Source organism: Electrona antarctica (assembly GCF_951216825.1).
Source record: "Electrona antarctica genome assembly, chromosome: 8".
NCBI classification, from domain to species: Eukaryota; Metazoa; Chordata; class Actinopteri; order Myctophiformes; family Myctophidae; genus Electrona; species Electrona antarctica.
This window is the reverse complement of record NC_136789.1, coordinates 40,091,278-40,118,266: the sequence shown is the minus strand read 5'-3', so window position 1 is coordinate 40,118,266 and position 26,989 is coordinate 40,091,278. Positions and strand designations below refer to the sequence as shown.

Genomic DNA, 26,989 nt, shown 5'->3' with positions numbered 1-26,989 from the left:
GTTGTACATTGTTTCCCTTGCACCAGAATATGCTAGCCTATATATTTTGAAGTAGGCCTAGGCTTTTATGCTTAATATCGCGTTTGGCTTTGATGCTGCTACATGAATTCACAAGAATACTGGAGCTTCCAGGAGTTGTGTGTGTATGACAGTGGGAAGAGAATGCAGGAACAGCAGTCCTAGTGAGTGGGCAAAGTGGGGATGAAGTAAAGGGGCTGTTGTTCTTGAACCAATCAGAATCCAAAAAGAGAATGTGTGTGGGTGGAGAGAGAGAGAGGGAGAGAGAGAGAGAGAGAGAGTGTGTTTGTGTTTGTAGCTCAAAAGAACAGATTAACAGGCAGTCAGTCAGTCATAGTTAGTTTTCAAATGAGTTATTTAGGTAATTTGTACATTTTAGACTAGAGGTCATGCTTAAATATTAGAGGACAGGATCAGAAGCGAGGGTCAGAGCTCAACACATGTGGTTTGTTTCTGCTGGTGGATTATCAACTGACCTCAGCCAATCAGAGCTGACGACACGACGGATGGATTTGACTACCAAGAGCTTCTTAAAGGAGTTACTACTAATATGACAGTACTGCGATGCGAAGTGAGCGCGCGGATTAGTCAACACCAACTTGGGACTCCTGACTTGCTGCCCTCCACACCCTCCGAGACCAGTGGCATACGATAATTATTCCCTGCATGACATGTAGGCTATTCGCTGCCGCGTGGTCAATGGATGAAATGCTTAGCAGACGGTGTATTACGCTTCCTTTAAAAAACGTCTGCGCGGCATACTACGTATAATATAGAGCATGGCGGTAGAACACGCCACTGCCTGACAACGACTTTAATCGAGAAAACCAAAAGATTCCTGTGCACTAATTCAATAGTAACTTAATAACATTTTCTGGGCAACCCCCTACTGTGGGCAGAAACCTGTGTCCTGTGATCATCTTATTGGTCGGTCATAGTGGACAGCGGATCTGATTGGTCAGTCAGTCATATTGGACGCTGGATATGATTGGTCGGTTATGTTGGACAGTGGATCTGATTGGTCATCATACTGGACAGTGGATCTGATTGGTCGGTTATATCATTTGACAGTGGATCTTATTGGTTGTTCTCTGCAGTTGACAACATGAAGAAGATTGTTGCCGTTTTTGAGAAAAGAAGAAAATCCAGACCTCTGTCTTCACCCCCTCTCTCCGTTCCTCCTCTATCGTCACCTCCTCTCTCAGTTCCTAGCCCCTCTTCCCTTCCCCTGTCTCCTCCACCTCTTAACGCCCGGCCCCCACATACACCTCCCCTCCCTCTCCGCCACTTGCATCTCGCCACCGTGACGGCAAGGGGAGGGAGGGAGAGACAGCAGGAGCTCCGGGGTCATGGAAAGGTCAGAGGCCAGGCCGCCGGGGTCAGGATGTCATGGCCCAGTGCCACGGACAGGAAGTCCACCACAGAATTGCTAACGCCCCTCAAACAACTTCAGCCAATCAGTGACGCCCATCCTCAACCCAACATTAATAACAAGACACCTCGGCCTAAAATGAATAACATGACAACCCGACATAGCATTAATAACATTATACCTCAACCCAACCTTAAATCTCAACCTAACGTTAACATCACACCTCAACCTAACATTAAACCTCAACTGAACATTAATAACATCATGAAACCTCAACCCAACATGAATAACATGAAACCTCAACCCAACTTGAATAACATGATGGCTCAACCTAACGTGACAGTAATGACCCCCCAACAAAAATGTACTGAAGAATTTAAAACCCAGGCCCCGCCACTCGCTTTAACTACTGGCCTCAAACTCCACCCTCCTCCATCAGCCCTGCCTTTGTTATCTCAGTCTCTGATTGGTGGATTACCCATCAAGCCTCACGCTCATATGCCGCATGTCAAAGTCCCTCCCACTGGGCAGGGCTCTGAGACAACCCTCCTATCACTGCTGATCTTCTGTCAGAGGTAATGAGGACAAGGGGCTGAGCATATTCAAACTTCATTACATTGAGTAACACCCTGTTATCCTGACTCTCTCTCTCTGTGTGTGTGTGTATGTGTATGTGTATGTGTATGTGTATGTGTATGTGTATATGTGTATGTGTGTGTGTGTGTGTGTGTGTGTGTGTGTGTGTGTGTGTGTGTGTTTACAGTCGTCCCGGCAACAGCATGGTTGCCATTGACAAAAGGATTGAACATGCAATGGTAAGACTTTGTGCTGTTACTGTACATCATACTATGATTTTGTTTAATGTATTACTCACACACACACACACGCACACACACACACACACACACACACACACACACAGTTATAAATGCAGGCCTGCATGGGATAGAAAAAGTGTTATTATCCAACATTGGGCAGAGGCTTAAACCCACAATCCGGCCGATATGCCCATATATCCATTTGACCAGAATCCCTGATTCGACCGCTATAACCATATCGGTATATGGGCATGCCCATATATAGGCCCGACCGACTCTGATCTTGGTGCACCAATCACAGAGGAGCTGAGCGAGTGATGCACCAATCACAGAGGACCTGAGGGAGTGACGCACCAAGCGGCATCTATAGAACCACAAATCCCTGATGTCATCAATATGACGTCATGGTACTGACATCATTGAGCTGGCCTGGACTCCATATTTGGTCATGTGCATAATGATTACTTTTACTTTAGTATATTTTGATACCAATACTGTCTACTTTTACTCAATTCAAAATGTTGTATTTCTCCAATGCATTATTGATTAAAAGAAATCACACCCGTGTGAACTGAGTGGTGTAAGGTCTTATATAGCCTGATCAGCTGTGATCTGACGTAATGTCTGACGTAATGAAATCACACCCGGGTGAACTGGGTGACCGTAGCAACCATGCTCATTTTTTGAGCACAGACAGACAGACACGTAAACTAACAAAGCCAGTCGTAGGAGTGGTTTACACCACTCAAAAATGGTGAGTACTTTTCCCACCACTAGGATAATAGTAACATATTGATCGACATAGTGACGAAAGTCATATAAGTAACATATTGACACATTGACATATTGAGTACTGATAGATGTCATATTAAATGTATTCTGACAGGACCTGGTGAAGACACACCTCATGGTGGCAGTGAGAGAAGAGGTGGATCTGCTCAGAGACCAGGTTAGAGCACTTCAGGACAGAAACGCTCAACTGGAGAGAGAGAATTACATCCTGCAAGCTCTGAAGACACTCACACACCGATAAGACCACGCAGGACAGGACTGTGTGTTTTACCCATAGCTGACTGTGTGTTTTGGCAGTATTAGTCTTGATTTAACAATTGCGTAAGGCTCACCAAAGCGCTTTTTAAATTTCTCATCTGAAAAGCAGTGAAAACACCTACCCGTCCCAGGCCTGACCCCTAAACCGTTGTCTCCTCTTGCTGGGCCTGCCCAGTCCAAATGCCCAGAGTTGATATCATATTTCACCTCTGCCTGCGTCCATATAAAAACAGGGTCACATATCAACCATGCAAGTGTCAGGGCCACTTGCAACACAGATGGCCTGGAGAACCAGTACCCTTCTGATTGATTACTAGAACCACTATAAACACACACACACAGTGACACGCATGCACGCACCCCCCCCCCCCCCCACACAATGTTTAATTGCACCAGTTTTAATTGATTGTGTTGTGGGCTTGTTGATCAGCTATTTTCTGCAAAATCTCTCCCCACAATAACAGAAAACACACTAGTAGAGAGCCCTGAGGTACTCCGGTCAACCATATAGGGTTTATGTAGTTAACTGGTCAGTTAACAGGGAAACCCTGAAGTGTTTTAACTGTTCATTATTTTTGCTGGGGTCTGGGGACCCCCTGGAACCCCCTCAAGGACCCCTGCGTGTCCCCGGACCACACTTTGAGAATGAGTGTACTGAGAAGTCGGTCATGTTGACCCATCAAACCTCTTCTATTCAATTATGCAATGCCACTAGTACAGTAGGTACTGTACATCAGCGGTTTAAAAATGGACAAAGCTACCAATGTGAATAGACTATATTTCTTGTCTTTTATTGACCCTATAAAATGTTTTGATTATTTGATTACCCCAGTACAGGTGGCACTGGTCTACTGGATTAGTTATCCACAAAGAACAGCACAGCCACAATGAAAAGACATGTTTTCAGATGTTCTTTATTTTAACTCAGGGAGTGACAATATTGTCAAGTACACCAAGTTTCAATCCAATGACCAAAACCGGAAGACTTCCATTTCTGTCAAATTTATCACGTTTTCTCCTTCATAGCATAATTTATTCAGTAACTTTGAACTTTTCTAGACCAAGAACAATTGACACGGTCAAGAGATTCAAGAGGGTTCTCTCACTCATACATACTCATGATAGGTCTTCTCAGGCGGGTCAAACTATACCAGACCTACCATCAGTAAAATAATATTTGTTTCAGCTATATGTAACAAAATAAGTGATTAACACCAAATGCACAGACAAAAAGACAAATGTGACAAAAACACAGAATGTACACAGTAGTGGAGTTTAGTGTGCCTCTCGTCTCAGCAGTACAAACATCTGCTTACATCAAGGACACCTAAACCATTCCCATCATATAATATCTTAAGACAAACACATCCCTAACACAGAAAAGCTAGAACAGAATGAAGTAACTCTGGAGTGAAGAAGACAGCGGGGCTGGCCACAGGATGCTGGAATGGAGGTGGAATGACGGGAGCCACACACTGGCGCCACACGGTGGTGAACTACTTAACTGCATGCTTACTGCATCAAGCCGATTGTGGCTTCCCAATCTGACCCATCTTGTTAAGATTTCCCTCCCTTTATTTATATCAGAACGCGGAGAGGGACATACATTATTAAAGCATTTCTTTTTTTTAAAGGTTGTAGCGAAATGAAAATGAGTGAGACCAACGTGAACTAAACGCCACTTTTCCACCTTTTTTCACTTCTGTTACATTTGTTCTTCTCGAGTAGGCCCCAGCATTTTATGTTAAATTTGTTCTCAAGTGGGCCCCAGTATTTTATGTTCCCTTACAGCGGCTGAATTATTTGACCGACGTTGCCTCGTGTCAACCACAGTACATGTAAAAGGGACACGGTCGGAGAGTTGTGAGGGTTAGCTATTTAATAAAGTATTTGGAGCTTCTTTCGATGGGGGGTGTGATTGTGTGTGCGGGGCGCCGAAGGAATGCCTCATCTTTCTATAACTGGAACTCAAGGCCGAGGCCAAGCTTGTGACCTCCAGCATTGATGTTCTTCCCATCCAGGAGAGCAGAGAGGGTCATCTTGACGCCTACAGACACATCGACACAAGACAAGTCAGCAGAGCTGCACTATTAACCCATTTTGACCTGAGATCAGATTCTAAAAATGTCTTCTACATCCTGACAGTTTTCTGAAAAAGCTATGTTTCTATGTCAGTCGTTCTTCGATTTTTCAAAAATAGCAGACCTATTTTTCAATAGCTAAAGCATAACATAATGCTAACACCAAAAGGGGTTCCCGCCCAAAATGGGTTAACTGAACGCAATTATTTGAACTAATAATTTTTTTTATTTCTTTATTCATTATTGTTAGAATCATCATCCATAAAAATAGCTGGATGAAATGAACAGAAATGTCATTATTTCCAGCATTATTCCAGCGTCATTGTCCACTAACTACTTAGTTTCAACCTATGGTTAAACTTCTTTTGAGAGAAAAAACTAACACAAAACAAATACAGTAGCCAATCTAAAAGCTCACAAACGTCACACCTCGTCAGCATTTTGATTGGCCATTTTCACGATTTTTCACGATTTTTATTTTTTAAATATAAAATTATTAACCATATGGCTTGTTTAGGCCATAGTACATTATATTAGGTTTTCTTTTGTATTTTTTTATTGGTACCTCAAGATGTCAGTAATTTCTTCGCACATTTCAGTAATAGCTTTTGTAGTTTGTATATTTAAGTTATTTAGTGCAATTGTTTAGCTTACAAAGCCAAAAAGCAAACAAATGGCATTTCTATCTATATGTTCCCGATATGCAATGGCAAAGACAACAAAAAGACAGCCCTTCCGCCTCTCAGAGGGAAAGGAGAAGGGCCTTTCAGACGATGCTGTTCAGAATCCCTCACAGTTTAGCCGAGCTGGCCTACAGTTCACAAGCTGCTTATTGGAGTTCAAATCTTTCATTACTCCAAAGTATCATCCGTCTTATGAAGGGCCAGGATATGACATAACAGTGGATATACAAACTATGAAAGAAGATATCCAGATATAGTATTGTGTTTTTAGACATTAAACAACCACCTCCAGACCCCACCTTCCTCAGAGGGCCTTCAGAAAGCATGCTTCCCGTCGCTGTTCACAATTTCTCACAGTTTAACAGTGCTGGCCTAGCAGTGAACAAGTTGCTCATTGGATGATGCTTTGATGTTCACAATGGAGTAATGAAAGATTTTAACTCTGTCTAATGAAGGGCCAGGATGACATGACCCTTGGAAAGACGGTTTATAGCTGGCTATATACATACTGGCTATACTGTATATACACTCACCAGGCTTCAGAGTCTGAGAGTATCCCAGGCCAACAAGGCTGGAGTTGTTCACCTTGGCCTGCGTAGGAAATACAAAACGCATCAGTGTTGGATCATTCTTTCGCTATAAGCATTCCGTTTTTGATTGAATAATTTATCAGTCAGAAATGAAAACAGCACTTGGTACAGTCAGACATTAACTTTCTTTGACTTCTATTAATCCAGACTAGCCTCTTTGATTTCTACCGAGTTGTAGCTTCCCCGTCGCTAGGCAACGCTTGCTTCGGCGGTGCGACGTCAATGAAATGTTTCTCCTCCGTCCACTTCCATCATAAGCACGGTCTTTAGCTGTGTATTGCACGGAATTGAGGCTCAGATTGAGGTAAAGGACGATTTTAGGAGCTAAATAAAATAAAAAACTCTGCGCTGCCTCGCGGTTACTATATTAGCACTTCTGACGAAAGCGAAGGGGACTAGCCGAGGCACGAAAGTGTCCGATTACCACTCCTGGTTCACTGGGGTGAATCACGGGGCCTTCAGAAATAAAAGTGCCCTGTGCATTATTTTGGCAAGCGGCGCCACAGCGCCGGAGTCAATGGTCGCATCAAAAGAGGCTAAAAGGATAACACAAAAAAAGTCCTGGGGATTTGTTTTCAATGTGGTCCTAGTATTCAATTCATCAACAAGATTGGTATTGGACAATCGCTTTTGGGGTCGGGTTTAGCGAAGGGTCCATTATGTGACAATCAACCATCAAATAAAATGTCATGATGGTGACACAGCCCCACCCTGCCCCACAAGACTTTAAACACGCTTGGTAAAACTCGTACAAAGATGGAGCACTACTCACAGAGAAGGCTGCATCAGCATCGATCTGGTACTTTGCAGCGATACCAAAGCGGGTGTTGCTGTTTCCAGCGGTCCAAGCGAGGTTGACCGCCGTCTCCAGCTTGTCATTCACCTTCTGATAGATAGAGCCACCGAACTCAGTGCCGTCGTTTCTGGAACAGAGACAAGGTGTTCAAAGTTATTACTGCGATGGCGAGGGATTGTCTCTATGGAAAGTATACCAGTATTACCAGAGGTGGGCAACAATGTCTTTGTGAGGTTTCAGTCTCTCACAAGGGACCTCGGCTGAACTATTTGAAAAACAGACAATATCTAACAGGCGTTGACACGAAGGGTGTCCCACTTGCCCCTGGCAGGTAAATAAACTTTCGGGCAGGTGGAGTTTGCTTTCAGGTTGCCTGACTGGGCTTGTTTGAGAGGGAACGCAACAGTCTATAAACACAACACGAGATATCTGTCTAAATACTTTTACGTGGGCAGAGCGCTCTGTATTCTGGTCTGTGAAATGTAAAATAAAAGCATTTTTTGTTAAATTGAACAGTAATTCAAATTTTACCTATCATTTTATAATGAATTGCATTTTTATAGCGCTTTTCCAAGTGCTCAAAGCGCTTTACAATGGTTCATTCATTCATACATTGGGAGGTGAAGTGGCGAACAGTCGACGCCAGCGTCCTCACTTCCCACATTCACACACCAATGATGGAAAGCTGGCACCGACCGACTCATTGGAGGCAATGTAGGGTTCAGTGTCTTGCCCAAGGACACTTCGACATGAAGACAGGAGGAGCCAGGATTCGAACCGCCGACCCAGGGATCATTGGACGACCTGCTCTACCTCCTGAGCCACAGCCGCCCAATGGACCATTTACCTTTCGGGCAGGAGGGCATGACCTTTGGGCATATGGAACATGACCTGTACTTGCCCGACAGGCAAGTGCCTCCGAGACCTTAGTAGTAGTAAGTAGCCTTGCCGAGCCATGAGGCCTGTTTCTGTAGCGTGAGGCAGCTTGATGTACAAGTACACCCCCTGGACATGACGCTAGCATGTCGCAGGGACTTACCCCCAATCCAACCCTTGATGCTGAGTGCCAAGCAGGGAGGCACTGGGTCCCATTTTTAGAGTCTTTGGTATGACCCGGCCGGGGATTGAACCCCCGACCTCCCAGTCTCAGGGCGGACACTCAAACCACAAGGCCTCCAAGATGACTCAAGACTGAGTCATCCAATCACACTCTGGCTTGCTGGTTTAAACTTGAAATCCCAACAAACTCCTGTCCTGTGTGGCTTCAAATCATTTATATAAGTTGCTATTTGGCGAACCTCGCGTCACATCACAAGCAGGCCATAACTGTGCCACAATCAGACTACTTTGTACAGTTGTTGCAGCATGTGGTTTGTGCATAGAAACGTGGAGCAGTGTGGGTGAACGGTACCGCAGGGAGAATTGAGGTATTATTGACTGTCAACTCTTGCCAGTTAAACCGGTTTCATTTTGTTTTGCAGGGCCTTTTAAAAGCTTTCTGACGGCAATGAGTTGCTGAGGTGTCGCATTAAAATAACTTACTGCTCGTAGGCGTACTCTGTGATTTGTCTGCAACTCGCTGTGAGTAAGCAGACATGTAAAATTAGGCTAAGGTACTCTCAAAGCCCAACAAAGTAGTTATGAAAAACACATTCAACGTAAAAATGGTCTTACACATTCGTGTGGAGTTGGAATTCGTCGGTCATGAAGCCAACGGTAAAGTTGCTCTGAGTGACCCTGTTCCTGCCGGCCTCGAAGGTGGTCTGGTAGCCGGCCAGCCAGCCCTCGTAGCCCACTACCGCGTGGCCATGGAGGGTTGTACCGTTGATGTCGTAGTCTACGTCGCAGCCCAGGTTGATGAGCTCCCGCTTGTACGCCGTCTTGATCTTGCCACTTTTCTTGCTGCAGGAAAACGAGAGGATTAGTTTCACAACTAACCCGGGTGAAGGTCTGTCACAGGTTTGTCTAACCATCATTGTGTCTGGAATGATCGGAGTGGAGCCAGCGGTACAGACTACTGACCATGTTTAAATGGATAGACAGAAGATTCAAAAGGGACTTTTCACACATGGCTTCACGTACCACAAGAACCTAGGAACACTGTAGGAGTGAGATGGTGTGTTCCTACTTAGGCTGTTTTCAGTATGCCAAGCCACGTTAAACGGTTTCCTTATAATGGGTTTCTATTGAGAGGAAAATGAAAATAGTGTTTCGGCAGTTTATTTTATTTCTTTTTGGCAGTAGATAAATATTTATGACCACAAAGTTTGGTTCATGTCAGTGTGATGTTTTGTTGCTCCTTTCAGCAACTAAATATTTAACTTACTAGTGTTTTTTAATGCTGTATGTATTCTGGAGGGGGCACGATGTGAATATAACTTGTGTAGTACAAATGGCTGATTTAAGCACACCTGAGTCAAACTACAGACACTGAGGCGAGTGTGACAACACACCCGGTTTGCATCGATGCACATGGGCTAAATCATACATGGGCAACCGGTGGCCCAGGAGCCACATGCGGCCCTCACCTTCACTTAATGCGGCGATACAGTTTCTACATTAGTAAAGAAAATCCGCCAAATGAGCCTCGTCACAGACAAAGTTGCATTTAATTCATGTTTTGATTTCTGTGTATAGTACCTTGACTCTAACAAAAGCAAGCAGCAAGCAAGGGGTCACACTGGATATGGTATTTATAAATCTGAGAAGGCCTATATTTGCATACATACAAGGATTTTCTTTTACTTGGTGAGGCCTGGTTTCGTAATGAATGGCAACGAATACCAACTATAGAAACAATATAGGGCCTATGGTTCTATGGTTCTAAGGTTCTTCTTCTAGGTTGGTTCTAAATAGGTTTAAATCTATTTTTCGGTTATTTGCACAGCCTTAATTCACGGATCTAAAAATGTGATTGAAATGCAAAATCAATACAGAAAATAACCAAGAAGTTCAAGATCTCTGTAGTTCCTTGGTATACTGTTCCCTGGACTCTAGGAAACGTTAAAAAGGGGCTGAACAACAGCTTACAGTGATGAAACTCACCCAGTGTTTGGCGAGAACGACGAATCAAAGGTCATCTTCAGGCCCTTGGCAATCTGTAGAGAAAGCAAGGATAATGTTGACCAAATGTCATTGGTGACATGCAACAGTCTACAGAACACAGAAACTTAGTGAAAGAATAAATAAATCCAATTAATTTATTGGATTTTTCAATTAATTCAATTCATTAAGGAGTTAAAGGTGTGAACTTGGAAGATTCCATGATTCAGTGAGTGAAAAGACAAATGGTCAAATCATGTACCACTGCATAGTGGTGTAAAAAATAATGGATTCAGCAATACATCACGATTCGGCCGTGCAGGAATTCAATTCGAAGACTAAATATAATTATAACACTATATAATATAATACTAATATAATTCTAAATAAAATATGTTGTTCGGTGACATGTATTGACTGATACATTTGCTGAAAGATTTGCCATGTGCAGAAATATAGAAAAGTGTGATGCATTGCAATGCATCGTAGAATCGAATCAAATCGTTACCTGGCGAATCGTAGTCGAATTGAATTGTGAGGGCAGTGCCATCTAATCTTAGATTAGATTCAATTTATTGTCACTGCACATAGTATACAAATACTTTGACAATGAAATGAAGAGTGGCGTCTAGCCAGAAGTGCAATACAGTAATGCAGTAAGAGAGAATAAATGCAGAAGAATGTACAGTATGTACAGTAATGTATACAGAATAATAAATAGAATAAATGGTAATGAGTATGATGGTAGAACCAAGCATAATCTGGATAAGTAAGTAGAAGAAATAACTGCACAGTGCAAGTAATGCATATACAGTTGGAGTCCATCGATATTGTCCTTTTCTTTTTGCTGAGGTTTGCGTGATCTGCGCAAAAGGACAGTTAACCCATTTTGGGCGGGAACCCCTTTTGGTGTTTTAAACATTGTTATAATTTAGCTATTGAAAAATAGCAGATCTACAAGCTCATAGCGCGCCACCGAGTGGCGTGCTACGAGCTTGTAGGTCTGCTATTTTTGAAAAATCGTGAAAATATTTATTTCAGACAACTGGAGGATTTAGAAGGATTTTTTAAAGTTTTGAGGTCAGGCCTAAATGGGTCAAATGATAAGGGACAATATCGGTGGCACCCAACTGTATAGCATATATACAGTATGCATCCCCGCCCCACACATACCCACACTCTCTAACGAGTCCTCTCTTATGGAGGTGCCTGGCACAAAATCTTTTTAATTGGGGTTCACGACAAAATCCATATCAATTTGGGAGTTCTGTGACATGAAAAGGTTTGAGAATCACAGGTCTACTACAGCAGTACTGTAGTATGATTGATTATTTCGGGGGGGGGGGGGGGGGGGTCCTCAGTAAATATGTGATTATCTTGGGGAGGGGGGGGTCACAGGCTAAAACGGTTTGCACTACAGTACCTGGTCTTCTACGGTGATCTCGGTGCTCAGTGTGTTGTCCGTGTTCCACTTCTCTGTGAAGGTCAGGCCGTGTTCGGCCCACTTGTATTTGGTCTCCAGAGATCCGGCCACCTTGCTGGTCTCCGTGTTGGCGGAGCCACCGCTGTTGAACTCCTGTGAAGGCGATGGACGGACGCGCAGACACGTTAACGGGAGCAGAAAGAAGTGTGCAAGAATCATGTATTGAAACATCTTTAGGTCTCTGGTTAAAAATATCATTCATGTACTCAATGACCCGTTCGATTTTTACATAAATATTTGCAATAACTATGCTGGTCATCAACCAGGGGTCTAGTAGGAACCTATTGGAGCCTTGCGGGTCTGTTAACTCCTGGAGTGTACACAGAGATTTCAACAGGTAGATTGGGGTCCCCAGAGCTGACCAATGACCATGGTGTCAAATGGTGGCCCATGGCCTAATTAATAATGCATATCAGACTGGGGGCCGTTGAAATTAATAAAGTAGAATATTACTGATCTAGTGGAGGACAGACTCTCCTTGTGGCTACCAGGCTTGATTAAATAGCCCTCCAATTATTTTCTTAGCAATTCTTCTATCGATAACTTTAGATGAACCGAGAAACATGTTTTATTCATACATCAACACATTACCGTGAATTGTTACCAATAGTTTTTTCTAATCTACGCAAATGAGTCTTAAGCACTATTTTATACTTCATCGGACACTACTGTACAAGATGTGAGTAAGCTTGTAGATCTGCTATTTTTGAGCATTTTGACAAAAGATTCCTCCAGTCCAATATTTTATTACAATCTAAAAGATGTATTATATATAAATATCTATTATTTTATTACAATCTAAAAGATTTATATATAAATATCGATTATTTTATTACAATTTAAAATATTTATTATATATAAATCGATAAGTTTAATTACTGTTGCACCACTTGGTTTCTTGTTCAAACAGCTCTCTGAAGTCTGGAGCGTGGGTCAGAGTCAACGGCTCAAGTCTCCAGAGACAGCTCTCTGGAGACTACTCACCAGTTCATTCTCAGCTCTGATAATAATGACTACTCACCAGTCCATTCTCAGACTTTGTTTTCAAGTCCAGCTTGATGAGGCCAAAGCCTGGAAAACAAATTAAAAAAAGGAGCTGTGTTACAAAAACTAGATCTAATCTATGCCATTTGGAAAAGTGATTTCGTATGGAATTATTCCTGCCAAGAAAACAAAAGCCCATGCTTTGCAAATACTCACACACGTAGTAAACACATTAAATCAAACCATTGTTTTGTGTCAGAGAAATATTGATTTGTCAGTCTCATGCACCCATTTCAAAAAGTCATTTATAGGTCATTATTGAGATGTGCGTATTGATTTGACGTGGAGGTCCTGTGAGGCATGATTAACAGCTCGGTGGTTCGTAGGACCATTTTTGCATCAAGCCTGCGTTCCATCGCCATCCATCCATCATGATTACAACTTCCATTCCACCACCTATCAATATATCCATCTCAGCTTCCATTTTTACATACATGCATCCATCCATCCATCCAGCAAGCAGCTTTAACATTGATCCATTCATCAATTTGGACAGGTCTCCAACCATTTACCCATAAACCCATCCATTACCCTTACCACACACCAACCCCATTCAAATAAGCCCTACATACTTTGTCATGCAATGAATAGAGAATAGCTGATCTACAATCGGCAATTGCATTGCTGCATGTATACGTACTAGTTTCATATTTTATTGGATTTTTTTGGGGGACTCAAAATAAGGCAGTGATTAATACCTGAACAAATCTTGTGACGCATTGTGAGCTTGTAGATCTGCTTTTGCCTAATGTTTTGGCTGAATGCTCGTCTATTATGCCATGTCCAGAATAGGGATGCTAGGAATCAAGCGGCTAAGTCACCGAGTGTGCATTAAATTGACGTGTGGTTCTCATCATTCTCTGATTCCCAAAGCGGAAGGAACAGCTCAACCTTGGCCTGAGGGACAGCAGAGATGACGTTAGAATAACCATGACTCAGCCTTGTGTTCCTGATACTGTGACAGAGTAGCAGAATATGGGATATTATTTGGCTAGTGCTAAAAAAAAACACAGCTTATTTTCTGGATTTTTGACACGTTTGTTCTAATTTCTTTGCTTCAGAAAAACCAAGGGCTATTTGTTCTAAGGTGGCTCACTGCTGCTCGCTTTCACTATCGGAAATAGTGGGTCAACCATATAATCACAATGTACTGTTCGATTCTGGGCGGAGATCTGTCCCTCTCCCTCCTATCTAGATAAGATAGAAACTAGTTTTAAAAAAGAAAGAAAAGCTTTCACTATTAGGATGACATACGTCTTGAAAAGCTCATGGCCCATTGCCCAATCAGGGAAACCCCAAGAGAATCACTAGGTCCCAGGCATAGAATACAGGCATACTATGTATTTACTAACCCAGCCACGCCTAAGGACTTCCACTCAAAATCAGGTTTTTCTTTTACAAACATGTGACACATGAGTAACCAGTGCTGTTAAAATGGAAGAGTTGATCTGAATCAGAAGTTAAGGGGATTTTAAAATTGTTTGTGTTCATCCCCTACTTCTTTATTTACTCTGTTTAGTTCATATTAACGTCTTATTTTGAGACTATCATAGTCTTTTATTACCACTTTATCTGTAAAACACTTTGAAAACTCAACCAGGTATATTGTTATTACAACTACACTCTCCCTGGTATGTGGACCATTTGGTTTAATTTGGTTAGTTCAGTTCTCACCATATCCCTTGGAGAAAACATCCTTGGCAGGCTTTCCAAGGTCAACATAGGTCGGAGGTACAGCCATTATCTGCAAATAGAAGAAAGGAGGAAAAGAGAGTTAGGGGTGACTAGTAAGACCATGAGTAGATGTGCAACAGTTAAGACCATGAGTAGATGTGCAACAGTTAAGACCATGAGTAGATGTGCAACAGTTAAGACCATGAGTAGATGTGCAACAGTTAAGACCATGAGTAGATGTGCAACAGTTAACCGAACTAAGCAATTGTATCTAAATCATCGACAATCAATAATTTAATCTACTTTGGGCATGTGATTATAGGCAAAAAGCTTCAAAAGAATTGTACACATTTTTCTAAAATAGTTCAAAATAGACGATCTGTGAGGCTTTGTGAGGTAAGCTTGTAAAGTTGCCATTTTATTCTTCTTGCCTGATATCATTGTGTGACAAAGTATATAAAATAGCTCAAGGCTCTATTGCTGATTACTTAGGTTAGAAGACTTAGAACCCGCCGCAGTGGTTTCCGGTTAGAACTTAAACCAGGATGTTTCGACTTCAGCCTTCTCCCTGAAGCCGACCCTTGTTATATATTCTCCGACTATGCTTGTCACGACTCACAATGACTAAGCCAGTTAGATCTATCCATATATGGTTCTACCACATCTATCTGATATCAGCACTAGGTCGGCTCGGGCCAAATATAGGGATTGTCATACTAGACATGTCATATGTCATATAGCCCAACATCCTAGTCGGATATCCCCATATATGGGGACTAAATATCCAATGAGCAACTACTCAGATCCAACAACATGACTGGAAGTGAGTCTTCGTTACAGCCACCCGAGATTTCACGTTGAAATCTATACCGTATCCAGAAGACTCGAACAATTCTCCTTTCTTTCGGATAAGTTCTAACAGGCCAGGCCTGATAGTTATCCAGCAAGGGAAACCCTCGAAGATGTTAATAAATATCTCTCCATTAGTCTGCTGACGATCTGTGTATGCTCACAATCCAAGCTCTTTGGCGATAAATGCTCCCTCAATATTATTGACTTGGTTTGGCTGTGCGGCAGGAGATACCTCGGAGGATACAGCCACCCCGTGCAAAACTTGAAGATCTCTCATGATTCTGATACGCAACTCTTCAGGTTGACCCTTCAATCCGACCTGCTTGGCAACTGTGTGTACCAAAATGGTTCGCCCCGAACCATCATCCAGAACCGCATATACTTCCATTACTCTGTCACAATTGCAAATTAGAACTTTGCACACCTTTCTTTTCTTTTCAAAATCTTTTTATTTTCGTTTTATAACAGTATGGGTGTCAAGTCACAGGTTCATAGAAAAAAAAAATCAGATTTTAGTATCAGTGACTGAGGTAAACAAACGTAGCCTACTGTATGAATCACATAGATCGTGGGCAGACATAATGAAAAACATGCCCCTTCAAGACAAAAGAAAAACATTTTCTCCCCTTCAAGTCCCAATTTAGTAAAGCCAATTCCCAATTCCCCAGCCTCTCTACAAGTACTCCATCTCTGCTAACCCCCACAATCAGTCATTGGGAGGGTGAAGAAAGCCTCGGGTCTCCTCCGATACCCGGGCCTGTCCTCCAGTGCCGCCATGATATCCGAGAAGGGATGAGCTGAGTTGGTGTATCCTTCAGCTATCAAACAGGCCTCTACCAACTGGAGGTGGTCATACAGTATCCTAAATTTGAAGCCTTTTGGTGTGTTTGAAGGGAATGTACCTTCCAATGCTGTTTTCAACCTAGAGAGCTCTCTAGGATGCAGTAACCGTTCACCTGGTGGCTACTTTCAGGGAGGTGATCATGTCCTCTCTCGCCAAGGGTACATGCTATTGGAAGGGTTGATATAGCTCCGATGCCCTTGCATCATCATGCTGTCCAGACGATGCTCTCATGATATCTACCAGAGCCGTCTGGCCCTAACGACATATGAAGCTCTAGGTGAAAGTCAGATAGTTAATCGATATATCTAAAACATAAAAATCACACCCGTGTGAAGTGAGGGGCGCTCTTATCATCGTGCATCATGACTTAACATGTCGATTTGCTCAGACACATATGACATAAATTAATTGGCAAATGTGACACACACACACACACACACACACACACACACACACACACACACACACACACACACACACACACACACACACACACACACACACACACACACACACACACACACACACACACACACACACACACACACACACACACACACACACACACACACACACACACACACACACACACACACACACACACACACACACACCTTAGATCATGCTTTCCTTCCTACTTTTTAAGCTTAATCTACACATCACAGCTTTCCTCCTAATACCTGGAAGACCAAGACTAAAACAGTACATAAAAACTAGAACAAATGAATATTTTGAAACTATAACAACTCCAGTTACTACTGCGTTATGTGCCCTTCCGTTTACATGGTTGCCTGCGCACGTTGTGCAAGGACATGCCCATTTCATCACCAGGGACCCATTCTAATCAGATATCAAATCAATTTTCAATATTACAGAAAGTCAGAAACATATCAGGGATAGTGTCGTAAAGTCAGCCTATTGTCCACGGACATGCACCCACTGATAACAGATAGCGCTGGAATTGTAACTACTTTGCCAGCTAAACTAATCTTTGGTTGTATTATTGTATATCAGGGTTACTCAAACCACACAGATTGATTCAGGGTCACTGGGCTGCCATGATCACCCATATGCTCTACTTACTACATGGATCTTCAACAAGGGGTCCGGTCCGGGACCCCTAAGGGGTCCTGGGGCCGCCAAAACTTTGAGTGATAGGAAATAACTAAAATAATAATCATACAGTACATGAACCACTCTTGAACCGTAGCATCCCTATTCTGGGGAGGGACCATTTGCCGACAATAGCAGATCTACAAGCTCAATGCATGGTCCGCCAGCTATTTTCAGTGAAGAAAGGGGTTTGGTGTAGAGAAGAGGAAAAAGAGCAGAAGACAGCAATACACATTAACAATAATATGAATCCAACTAATACAATGAATCAAGACTATGAAGCCGTCTATGAAATCTATGAAAAAGTCAAGTTTAATCCGCAAACACGATTTTATACAATTTGTGGGGGTCCCTGCTTCATCTCTCTCTCAGCTAAGGGGTCCTTGGCCTGAAAAACGTTGAAGACACCTTCTCGACTACTACCACCTTTACTTCTCCCTAGCTACACTACTACTGTACATACATACTGTTACAGTATGAGGGGTTTGTCTGAATTGCCATCCAGTCACTGAAAATATTAAAAAGCTAACATGAAAATGTGGTAGAATCAGTCATCAAATACATGAATGCAACAAATGAGCATTTGCAGGATTACACCATTGAACCATTTCCATGGAATTTTATTCCGGCCATGTTATTATAGGTGAAACTGAAACTTCCTCAAATTGGTTAATTATATTTTATGTAAAGAAAACTCTTTCCTTCTAGCTCAACATTCCTCCCACTGTTTTCAATGAGGATAACCTATATACAGTATATGCCAACCTAGCACCACCACCTCATTTTAATTGTCTGAAACAACTTAAACATGTTCGCCCAACAAGCTGAGCCAGTGCTGGTAGAGAGTCTGGAGACCAATGATTTCAACACACTCAGAAGTTGCTTTTGTTGCATGGTTCTGACATAATGAACATAATGGCTGTCTGACCCTGACGAAATGGAATGTATAGGCAGGGGTCCTCCTGTCCCTCCAGAGACCAATGGGCTTCAAGTTCTCCCAAGGATCTTACTTGAGACAGGAAATGACGTGTGCACGTGACGTGCGTGTGCACACACACACACGCACACACACGCTAAGCCATTCACCCCATGTGTCATTCTCCCAGCCTTACACAAACACATGGTATGCTTCTGCATACACGTACACACACACACACACACACTAATGATCAGCCAGGACCTCCCTCTGACAATGACTTTGGTTTCTGTACATTTGCCACAGGCAGGACGGTTTAGCAGCACAAGTCTGGAGTTTATCATTATAAAGGCCTCTGCTACCCTTCAAAACACCAGCATCCACTACAACACTGTCATTGTGGAGGCTAATGTATTGGACAAAACAAGAGTCTAGTGTGGTTGAAACTTGAAAGTCAGACAACAGAACATTCTTCTTGTCCTCTTACTAAAGAGATGGATCAGTACACACGCACGCACAGGGCTGCAAATCACACACGGCTGCAAATCATTAACCTATTATTGTATTTAGATGGAGATGCACAAGCTTTGACTTTCCCTTTGCATACAAACCTGTGATCTCTCCAATAACCTTCACTGATAGTATGCACAGTCTATGCACAGTATATAGGCTACAAAAGGCCAATAACTGCCTGGTAGCTTTCAAGTTTTGGGAGGGGGGTGTCGTGATAAAATAAGGCTGTTTTTATCCCAATGTCATCAAGCCTCTGGCAGACAGTGCTGCCCGAGGGGGGGTGCCCTTCCAGGGTGTTTTAACTGGTAGCAAAATAAGGTGTAACGTTAAAAAATAAATAAGAGTGGCAGTTTAGTTTGCTACAAACTGCCCTTTAGCTTAGCCAGCAGATTAACCTTAGCCTCCTCCTGTCATACGCCGACAGGCTGTCCGCGTGTGACACTCATCGGGATAGAGGTTGAACATTACATGGAGTGGACATACCTCTGTTTTAAGCTTACAGAATAACTGCTGAGCACACCACCGCAGAGGAGAGGTGGTGAGTGTGCTCAGCAATAAATTACTCTGTTGGCTTTAAACGGTTACATTATCATTAAAACAGCAGCCCAAGTCCAAGTGACCGTTTTAAAACTGACAGTTAAAAAAATGACAGTTAAAAAAAAGACAGCAGCTCCAAATGACAGTTAAAACAGCCCAGGCAAGTGAGTTGGCCGTTACTAGCTAGCTAGCTAACTTAGCTACAGGCCTTAGCTGGAGCATCCCTCCCCTCCTTCCACTGTCCCCTGACTGATGAAGCCTCAAACAGCGGATCATCCACACTGGCTGAGAAGGTCACGGTGTACCTGAGGCCGCTGCTGCTGCAACGCCATGGTGAAAAGATGGTTTTAAAATGTCCGTTTTTATTAAAACATTTACCTTTCTGTCAGTGTGGCTTCCAGTCCTGCCCGTAGATGGATTCCTGTCTCTGTCAGACAGCAGCGGCTGCACAAAAGGGAGGAGTGGAGAGAGAGAAAGGAGGAGGTGCGCCGCCGGTGCAGCAGCGGGCCGTCACTGCAGCGTCACACGCTAGAAGTCACGACGCAAAAAAAGCGTGATATCCCAAGTTCATGGTTCGTTCACACTGTACACCACCACACCACACGGGCAGATGAAACGATGCAAAGACGCGTTGTTGTGAGTTGATTTGGAGCAGCTACGTGCATCATTCCGTCTTTGCAACGTTATGTCGCTGGCTTCCATTGACAATGAATGGTAGACTGTATCGTATCGTTTCATCTGCCCGTGTGAACGCAACAAAGTGGAGGGCAGTGTGGGCACTGGGCAGCAACCAGATCTATGAAAATAAGTGACTATAGCAGCCACAAGAGCATCGGCTATTTAAAATTAATAATAATAATAATAATAATAATAATAATAATAATAAATATAGCTGCAAGCAGCTATAAGACGGGGTCAAGCCCAAAAATAATCTATACACAATATACACAATGAGCTATACAAACATTGATGACTGAAATTATTTGACAATTGTGAGACTGCGAAGTGAGGGGCACTCTTATCATCATACTGTACATCATCACATTCTGTGCTCAGCCAATCAAATCATCACAAATGGGCTTTCCCATGTGGGTTTTAATTAGATCTACCCAGGCCCTAGGACAGCCTGAACCTTCTCATTTCTGTGTGGTTGACATGGCATAGGTAGACTGGAGATTACATCAGTTTGTTTGGTTACGCTGATTGGCTGAATGGGTTATTTCGTCAACGCTGTAGTCCCGTGACCAGAGTCAGACTTCATTCGCATGTATGGAAATGCAATTTCTGTGACGTGGCCAGAAGTTTGTGGAAAACGACAGCACAGAACTGCCAAGACTGCTAAAAATCTGTACGGAATCCGTATACGGAAACAATAAGGGGTCTACGCCCTTCAGGCTTGGTCCCTAATAATAATAAACTTGATTGCATAAAGAAAGATACAGTTGAGTAAATCTTGCAGTATATAATGGTACAGAACATATTTATTGTATATATTTGTTGCATCATTCTCTTGTCGCATCAGGGCTGCACAGATTAGTTGTGGCAGTAAGCACTGGCAGCCATAGACTGTGTCTGCTTACACAACTAATCTTCTCCCCTATGGCCCATAGTTGACCTCTAGTTGACAGGCCTGATGTATTAAACCACACATCTGACAAGTCATTGTTTCAGTAAGGTTGCCACAGTACCACAGACAGTAGTTATAAATTAGGGCTATATATCCACAAAAGTTTGATTCGCTATTCCACAATACATTATTGAGTGGTGTAAACCACTCCTACAACTGGCTTTGTTAGTTTACGTGTCTGTCCGTACCAAAAAAAATGAGCATGGTTGCTATGGTCACCCAGTTCACACGGGTGTGATTTCATTACGTCAGACATTACGTCAGACCACAGTTGGTCAGTCTATATAAGACCTTACACCACTCAGTTCACACGGGTGTGATTTTATTATACAATACACACATAGCGACGCATTGTGAACTTGTATATCAGCTATTTTCAAATGGCCGAAATATATAGGACTGAAGTGGTTAATGTATGTTTTGTGATAATAATCACAACCTAAAAACTTAGTAACTAGTTTTCAAATAATTGTAGTGGAGTAAAAGTACAACATTTGCCTCTGACTCAGTGGAGTGGAAGTAAAAGTACTGGGATTTGGAAATACTCAAGTAAAATACTTTAAAATTGTGAAAAAGTACTCCCCTTTGCACCCCTACATTAGCATAAGGTTCACTAGAGTATAAAGTACAATATTTTGTGGACATTCATTGTGAGTAGAGGAGTGAGCAGCAGTTTAATCCAGAAGGGCCAGAAGGCCATACTGGGGCTACACACTAGACAATAAATTATGCTGAATTATGTTAAAACATATTGACATATTGTATTACAAAAAGGCCATTTATATCTTGCCAGTTGCGTGATAGGTAACTGATGAAACACATTGATTGATGCCATGGCCGACTGTTTCACAAATCACAATTATAAACATGTCATTACATTTAAAGACTGTATACTCAAAGTATACGGCTACTGTACTGTACTAATTGATATTATAGTTGTTGTTGTTGCATTTTCCGACATGACAGGCTGGATTGAAATGATTGTCCACAGGATATGTTGCCCATGTGGGGATTAGATGTTTTGTTTGTTTGTTTGGAGATTTGGAGAAGCATGATGTATTATGGGTTTTCATATCTGTTACTATAAATAGAATATCTTAGTTTTATAACATTGTCTGAAATGAAGGTAAAAAAAAGTTTACAATTAAATTACAATTACAATTTAAAGAACATGTCTAATTGGTTTAAAAAACATGGCAAGCATAGATTTGTCATTTCTACCAAAGAGGAGCTCAAGAAAAACATATTAAATGTTAGAATTTTATTTTATTTGGAGGCTTTCATTTGTTTCTTTCTTTTTTCTTTTTCACAAGTGAACAAGAAGTGACTAGAAATGTGGTTACACCTATGGTATACTATATAAATATGTCTCATACATGTGGAGTTGTCACAGTCTGTGTCATTATAAGGGGGGAGAGTACAGTGTAGTCTGGAGCTTTGGTTAACTTAAACTGAGGGGTGCGTGCGTGCGTGCGTGCGTGCGTGCGTGCGTGCGTGCGTGCGTGCGTGCGTGTTCAGTCGTTGTCCTCGTACTCGTCTTTGTTGCTCTCCCTGTCGCTGTCCTCCAGGTCTTCACCCTCTTCGTCCGTCTCTGGAATGTCCCACTGGGGTTCGTTGTCTGGCATGGCCTTGGCCTCGTGGACCTCCAGCTTCAGTGGTTTGATTTGGTCCAGTCCCATGTAGGAGTCGGAGCGCAGGATGACAGAATACTGGTAGTTGCCTTTTTTGGACGGGGCTTGGAACTGCAGCTCCACCTCCTCTGTGTCCTTGAGTGAGCAGACATGGTGGGGTATGGAGACCAGGGTTTGCTCCTGGCGGTCGGCGATGTACAGCCACCACCACTCCTGCTTCTGCTCTGGGAAGTACAGGCTGTAGACTGGGTGGGTGACCTTGGACTTGGTGTCCAGCAGAGCGCGATTCCGCCTCTGGATGCTCTGCTGCAAAGCCTCCCACTCCTCTCCTTCGTCGCCTGCCATCTTGTCCACTTCGGTGTCTCTCTGTTTGGTGCTCTCCTCGTCCCTCTCACTGGTAGAGTCTTTGTTGGCCTCTCCCTCGTCTGATTCACTGTCCTTGTCTGAAGCCTCCTCATTGTCCTCCTTCTTCACCACCTCATTTCCTGCCACGTTGCCATTGGCTTGCTTGGCCTTAGAGGCCGGTGCGGGAGTGCTCTTCTTCATGGGCTGTTTCTTCCTTTTGGACTTGGTCCTTCTGTCCTTCTGCCACAGTTTAGTTTTGTTCTTGTTCAAGTCTGCCTGCCCATCGTCTATGTCGGCGACATAGGGCTTTGCCTCCTGGTCTTTCTCAAACATATCTGCCATATTTTTCCGGGTCAAGGTGACAGTGACTGTGGCAATAGAGCCAGCTGTGATGTTATTGCTGTCTTCATCGTCAAGGACCTGCAGCTTGGTTTCCATGGTGAGATGCGGGAAGCTCCCCAGGACGGCCATGACCTCGTCGTATTTCTCGTCTTGCAGGAAGCGCAGCATGCTGCGTCTGTTGGCATGTCTCAGACCCGCCAGGTCCTGCAGCATCTGCACCTTATGCTTCCTGGAGACGAAGAAGCGGAGGTGCTCCTCCTCGATGTGGGGCAGCTGGAGCAGAGGTGACTTGGTCTCTTGCAGGCCCTGGACTATCATCTGAGACAGCTTCATGGTATTCTCTATGGACACCAGCCAGTGTGCTTTGACACCAAGGCGACAGGCCATCGCGGTGAGTCGAGAGCCCGCAGTGACCATCTCCTGGAGGAGCGCTGGGCTCTTCCTCAACACAAAGATTTGGTCTTCGTCTAGGTTCTCAGACACCTTCATATGTGCCAGGTGGGCCAGTACCAGGGCCCTGGCCTTTAGACTGTACGGGCAATGGAATGGAGGCTCCTTCTTCTTAATATCAATGTTCCCCAGCTTACGGATCAACTCTGGCACTTCAGTGTTGTCTGTTGGCCTTATGGTGGCTTCTGAATGGTTGGGGTCAAACTCACATGCTGCCGTCAGCACCATGGCTAGCCGCTTCATGTTCATGCTGGGTGTCTTGTACATGAAGTGCAAGAAGAGCTGGGTGGTGTTGATCAGGATTTCTCCATTGTAGCCGGTTGAGCGGTACCACCATTGTCCCACAATAACAGGAATGATGACCATGAACCCTAGTCCATATACCAGCAGCACCAGCATACTGTTGTTCTTGTCCACGATCCAAGCGGGCAGGGCAATGCCAAAACGGATCTCTCCCGGACCGTCTGGATTGCCAAAGTGCTCCCAGTTCTGTCTCGACTCTGCGTTAGTCAGTGCGGCGTAGGCCGTGGCAATCACTATGAAGGTGGCCTCATCACCACCTTTATCAGGGTGGTGCTTCAGGGAGAGCACGTGGTACGCCCTCTTAACCTCTGACAGCGATGAACCCTGTTTCAGGTTGAGGATTTCATACGGATTATACGGCTGGTGGTGCTCTCTATCTAGCGTGGACACCTTGTAGCATAGCAGTAAAAACACAAACCAGCCAAATAGCAAGGCTGCTTTCTTTAGCGTGGGAACGATGCTCTGCTGCGACTTCAGCCTGAGTCGGTACCACAGACACCTGCCGTGGACCTCAGCCAGGCTCTTCAGGTGTTCGGCGGTCTGATCTCGGGGCCAGAGGTAATACGTGGCTGGGATCACGATCAGGCCAACAAGGGAGGCTAGGAAATAGTAATATGTATTGCCACTGTCATCGTACTGGAACTGTTGTCCTGCCATTTCATAACAGCGATCGGGGTCCCCTTCTCCACCACTGTGCTCCGCCTACAGAAACCCAATGTGTTTATATGACTGGACAGACAGTCTGTGTACACTGGTGATGATATCATTATCGCTTGTGATGTCAAGGATGACATCACAAATGATGCTGACATGAAACCACACTATGTGAAATGGCTGCCATTAAACAGGCCCTGTATGTCTCCACCAGGCTAAAGGCAGAGGGCAGATTCTGTTTTGGTCCTTGTCTTTATTGCTAAAACCCATTACACCAATCAACATTTCTTGCTGCCAGCAGGCCAAGGAACTAAATCCCTCAATATGTATCTCAGACCTACCATCCACAACGCATCATGTTGCGACAATACATATCGGCATGAAGTGACACGCTATGAACTTGTATATCTGCTACTTTGGAATAGCAGATATATCAGACCCCACTTTGAGAACCAATGACATGGTCCTTGTAATTGAAAATAAGTGCCATATCTCTCTGTCAGTCCACGACAGACGTCATAGACTGGCCACCCTTCCTGGCAAAGATATGCACCCCACTGAGAGCAGGTACCGTTCTAGTTTAGTTTCTTGACAAGAAGCCATCCTGTTATAGATTCAATGTATCCCCTGCAGCTTTAAGATTTACTCCAGTTTCACAGGTGAGGTGATATTATGTCCATGGTTATGTAAATGTTTGTGCATGCAGGGTTTTCACAGAAATACAGGGATGTTGTGCATGGAATATGGCCAAACCCTCAACGTAGGTCTACTGTATGGTTTCACTGACAACAACATGCTCAAAATGAGGCACTTACTTCTGTCACATAGCTTTATTGTAGCTTTCCTTTATTCCAATAGCTCCTTAACCACATTCCCTATTTCAGGCAAATAAAAATAATCTTCATTTATAATAATAATTATTATTAATGTATGTATTTATCCGAGGCAGGTCCTGACCTAGACTATGTCCGTTAGCTAATCACATGTTCACATGTTCATTTGTTTACAATATAGATAAGCCTACATAAATTCGTTGCGAACATTTTCAAGTTGCCTTGTCCCCTCCCTCATTTGCCCTGTCAAAACCAGTTGTTTTTAAATTGCGGCTCAGTGTATATTGGATAGATTTGCAGCTACAGACTATTTGCACAATTTTCTCAAGAAGTGATGAATGCTTTAGCCATGTTGACTGGCTGATGATAACGTTTTGTGACACAGGCATCAATCTAAGAGATGTTTAGAGCTGTTTCAGCCACTAGGTGTCAGTGTTGTTAGGGATGGGGGATCTGGAAGTCACAATCGGTCTCCCAGTCGCAGTTATATTATGGAATATGGACCACTCTATTATCTTTCTAAGTTGATACAACTTTCATTTTGAGCTATGGAGCATTTTAAAATAGGTTAAATATATTTGATTTATTATTACAACTAGTGATGAATAGTCGACTATATGCCTATACATTAAAGCCTAATTGATGTATTTATTTTATGTGGTTCCTCAGTTTCTCATTGACAAAATGCATTCCTTAAGTTCCCCCTTCGCAGCTTTACACATTTAATGGTCTAATTTATGCCTAAGCTATTGTAAAATGTGCAGAAATTCCACATTATTTTTTAAATATATTGTTCAACATTTCTATTGTAGATTTCCTGCTGAAAACTAACAAAATAAACACATTTGTTTTCACATTATAATGAAGGGATAGCCTACTGAATAAACTAAACTATACCTTAACTAAGGGACAGTATTTAAGACCGTATACTTTCACTTTGAGTTATTCAGAATTTGGTTTTAGTTTACTTAGGCTACTGCACTACAAGCTAAATTATATTTTGCACATTATAAATAGTAAGCACTCTAGCATATCCTACTCCTAATTTTATGAAAAGCAACCTCGTAAAGTTGTGTTCACTTTCTAAAAGGAGATAACAGAAAACAACCCTATATTGCAATTGAACCTGTGCCTGTGCACATATGACTGCTATAATAGTTTGTGCCTTCATATGACAAATAAATCTGACTCTAAAAGCTGAACTGTTTGCAATGTTAACAGCTTTCTGCCTGCCTGCCTGCCTGCCTGCCTGCCTGCCTGGCCTGCCTGCCTGCCTGCCTGCCTGCCTGCCTGCCTGCCTGCCTGGCCTGCCTGCCTGCCTGCCTGCCTGCCTGCCTGCCTGCCTGCCTGCCTGCCTGCCTGCCTGCCTGCCTGCCTG

General features: G+C 43.2%; 2 protein-coding genes and 1 long non-coding RNA gene across 3 annotated transcripts; 1 reads left to right on the top strand and 2 right to left on the bottom strand.

Annotated features, from left to right (window-relative positions):
* Positions 1-1,720: 1,720 nt before the first annotated feature.
* LOC306928196 lies at positions 1,721-3,569 on the top strand. The gene is made up of 3 exons (XR_013790649.1): positions 1,721-1,965; positions 2,154-2,205; positions 3,095-3,569. It is a non-coding gene; the product is annotated as an uncharacterized lncRNA (long non-coding RNA).
* A 585-nt stretch (positions 3,570-4,154) lies between these two features.
* LOC306927978 (non-selective voltage-gated ion channel VDAC1) lies at positions 4,155-19,959 on the bottom strand. The gene is made up of 9 exons (XM_079507886.1): positions 19,805-19,959; positions 14,652-14,721; positions 12,955-13,004; positions 11,874-12,026; positions 10,454-10,506; positions 9,083-9,310; positions 7,385-7,535; positions 6,556-6,613; positions 4,155-5,305 (listed from the first exon to the last, which is right to left on the bottom strand). The coding sequence occupies exons 2-9, from the start codon at positions 14,716-14,718 to the stop codon at positions 5,214-5,216; spliced, it is 852 nt and encodes a 283-aa protein (XP_079364012.1). The 5' UTR covers positions 14,719-14,721; positions 19,805-19,959; the 3' UTR covers positions 4,155-5,213.
* A 2,608-nt stretch (positions 19,960-22,567) lies between these two features.
* LOC306928313 (translocation protein SEC63 homolog) lies at positions 22,568-24,781 on the bottom strand (the record flags this gene model as incomplete). The annotated part of the gene is made up of 1 exon (XM_079508331.1): positions 22,568-24,781. One exon carries the CDS (start codon positions 24,779-24,781, stop codon positions 22,568-22,570), a length of 2,214 nt encoding a protein of 737 aa, XP_079364457.1.
* Between the last annotated feature and the right edge of the window lie 2,208 nt (positions 24,782-26,989).

Excerpts from the sequence above, each read along its gene's own strand:
- LOC306927978 (XM_079507886.1), bottom strand. The coding sequence starts at position 14,718 with ATGGCTGTACCTCCGACCTATGTTGACCTTGGAAAGCCTGCCAAGGAT. Across the intron at positions 12,027-12,954 it reads CAAAGTCTGAGAATGGACTG|GAGTTCAACAGCGGTGGCTC; the intron begins GTGAGTAGTCAT and ends TCGCCTTCACAG. Across the intron at positions 5,306-6,555 it reads CTCTCAGACTCTGAAGCCTG|GCGTCAAGATGACCCTCTCT; the intron begins GTGAGTGTATAT and ends ATGTGTCTGTAG.